Below are 2,349 nucleotides of genomic sequence, written 5' to 3'. Positions count from 1 at the left end.
TATATGTATATATAAAAATAAAAATCAGATTAGGTGACGGGACCAGCTTCAGTTACCATGGACATCAGGTGGTTCAAATTGGGCTTACTTCCGGATTGTTAGCAGAGATGATTCATCCAGCAGAATTTGCGTAATAATGAAGAAATACCAGTAAAAGGGACGGAGGAATAAACACACGATGTCAGCTTCTTGGTTTCGTCAAAAGAAGAAGGAATAAACTCACGCTCCATACAGGAAGAACAGGAAGTGCTCTTTCAAAATAAAATAAAAGTACAAATGAGAGCATACATATCTTAACACGCATTCAGAAAACCACTGTCTCTCAGAATTTTCTCAGTTCTTATGTGTTTTTAGTTTACATACCAAAAAATAAAATCAGGATTTAAGGTTTTTGGTGGGTAAAAATCAAATTAATTCATATGAATTCACCGCCGTTTTGAACGTGTTTACACGAGCTGCATGCTACACGGTGCGGGGCAGAGAGAACTTCTGGTTCAGACCACTTGTCAAAAATGAAATAATGAAAATCAAAACTGAGCGCTCGTCATCCATTAATTCCATTTTCGTTTTGTGCACAAAATCGGAAATCGGATTATGCTTCGTTATCCGATTTTGGTTTAATAAACGGAAAACGAAAAAAAAAAATTTTTGTTTGTTTTTTTCATTTTTTGTTTGAAACGAAAAAACGAACTGACTGAATGTACACGGACCCTGAAGGATGTCAAGAGCTCCTTTCATTTCAATGAGAAAACACATGGCAGAAAAAGATCAATATTTCTAAAAGTATAAATTACACAATAGCAAAAGTCAGGGCAGGGATGTCCTGAATGAGCTGAACGTTTTGATGTATGAAATGTTCAAACAAATGGTGGAACGAGTTAGATGCCAACAACTTCCAGAAGATGACCAGATCTCAGTGAGCGTCCTCTGTAAGCAGTTCAGTAATCTGACTGGCTGATCACTGCTCCAGTGTTGGGTCACTTCTCACAACAAGTCCAACAAGTCTCACACTCACACTCACATTATATGCCGAGGATAACTCTCAGCTACTACCACACCAGACCTCAGGTCAGTATCTGTTGGAGACATGTCTGTGATGGCCAATATACTGATGAGCTGTGGCAGCCATCTTGTCTTGGACTGACCATAATCATTTGTAGATGTATATCCAATGATTACTTTGAGAAGTTCATTATAATCCATAATTGTTCATGAAAGTTTTCTAACAGACTGACTCCATGGTTAATGTCAGTGCTCAGAGCCTGGTTTGGATCAGTGTCAGCTACTACATTCCCAAACATTAACCTGTAAACTGAATGGGCTGACGTCATCTGAAAGGCTCTGCGGCCATCTTGATCCAGTGTTTATGAAAGTTTAATTAAAATTCACTCAGTGATTCATGAACAGACACGCCCACACGGGTAAAAACATTATCGCCCGCTCTCCGTCCGGCTGTGGGTGATAATCATATGGAGGTCAGGAAATGTTTAGTGCTCTTTTCTACCAAACTTCGAAGCGTCCAGGAGCTAGACGCAGCCGGCCTGTTAACGAGTGACAGCGGCTGTCTCACCTGACGACAGGTGCGACATGTAATGAAACTAAACCTCAGTGAGCACATCCTGTCAGAATGAGGCAGCCATTCGTTCACGGAACCTTTTCTCGAACCTCACCTCGTCTCCTTGACCGAACTGGAGCCCGAGATTCACGAGGTGCTCCACCCGGATGAAGCCGTCGGCATCCTCGTCACAGACGTCGAAAACCTCCTTCAGCCTCCTCAGAAACTGCCAGAGCTGCTCCTGATCCGGAGAAACGGGCCTCTCCATCTCAGAAGCTGTTCTCGAAGCGTGGTCAATGATTTTCTGAATGACATTTAGCGTCAGAGAGTCGGTTCAGTGGTCGCCATCATCGCACCCATTCTCCTCCCGACTGTCACGCTCTGCTGCTGCTGATGTGACGTCACAGTAACCCGAGAAGTTACGGAAAAACCCGAATATTCACGATCTGAACACGAGGACTGCCGTCTCCATAGATCATAAAAGCTAGATCCCGCATTGTGTTAAAAACATAGATATCATATATGACTAGATACAGCATTGACCGTTATCGTCTATTGGCGCTGACGAGATTTAGGGCCGCCATCTTGAAACGGTCGACCGCTCCACTCAGTGTAACCTGTTTGACAGGAGCAATGAAGTATTTGCGCGTTTAATCAGTCAGAGCTAAATACTAAACTCATTCTCACGATTTTTTCCTCTGTAAATCTCAGGAGTACAGCCATTAAAGCTGAACACATGGTTCAGTGTATTTAAATATTCTTGGTGGAGTTAACATTAACACTAATAAAATATT

The 2,349-nt window shown here is 42.2% G+C and overlaps 1 protein-coding gene across 1 annotated transcript in view; it reads right to left on the bottom strand.

Annotated features, from left to right (window-relative positions):
- Positions 1-1,946, bottom strand: part of rab11fip4a (RAB11 family interacting protein 4 (class II) a) — a 190,036-nt gene extending 188,090 nt beyond the window's left edge. The window contains exon 1 of the mRNA XM_037688793.1: positions 1,671-1,946. Within this exon, the coding sequence (XP_037544721.1) occupies positions 1,671-1,823 (153 nt within the window). The 5' untranslated portion in view covers positions 1,824-1,946. The remainder of the gene's footprint in view (positions 1-1,670) is intronic.
- Between the last annotated feature and the right edge of the window lie 403 nt (positions 1,947-2,349).

The sequence above is a fragment of the Nematolebias whitei genome, chromosome 15, assembly GCF_014905685.2.
Source record: "Nematolebias whitei isolate Nwh7 chromosome 15, NemWhi1, whole genome shotgun sequence".
Lineage (NCBI taxonomy): Eukaryota > Metazoa > Chordata > Actinopteri > Cyprinodontiformes > Rivulidae > Nematolebias > Nematolebias whitei.
Note: the sequence above shows the minus strand (reverse complement) of the source record. Positions and strands in the feature narration are given on the sequence as shown.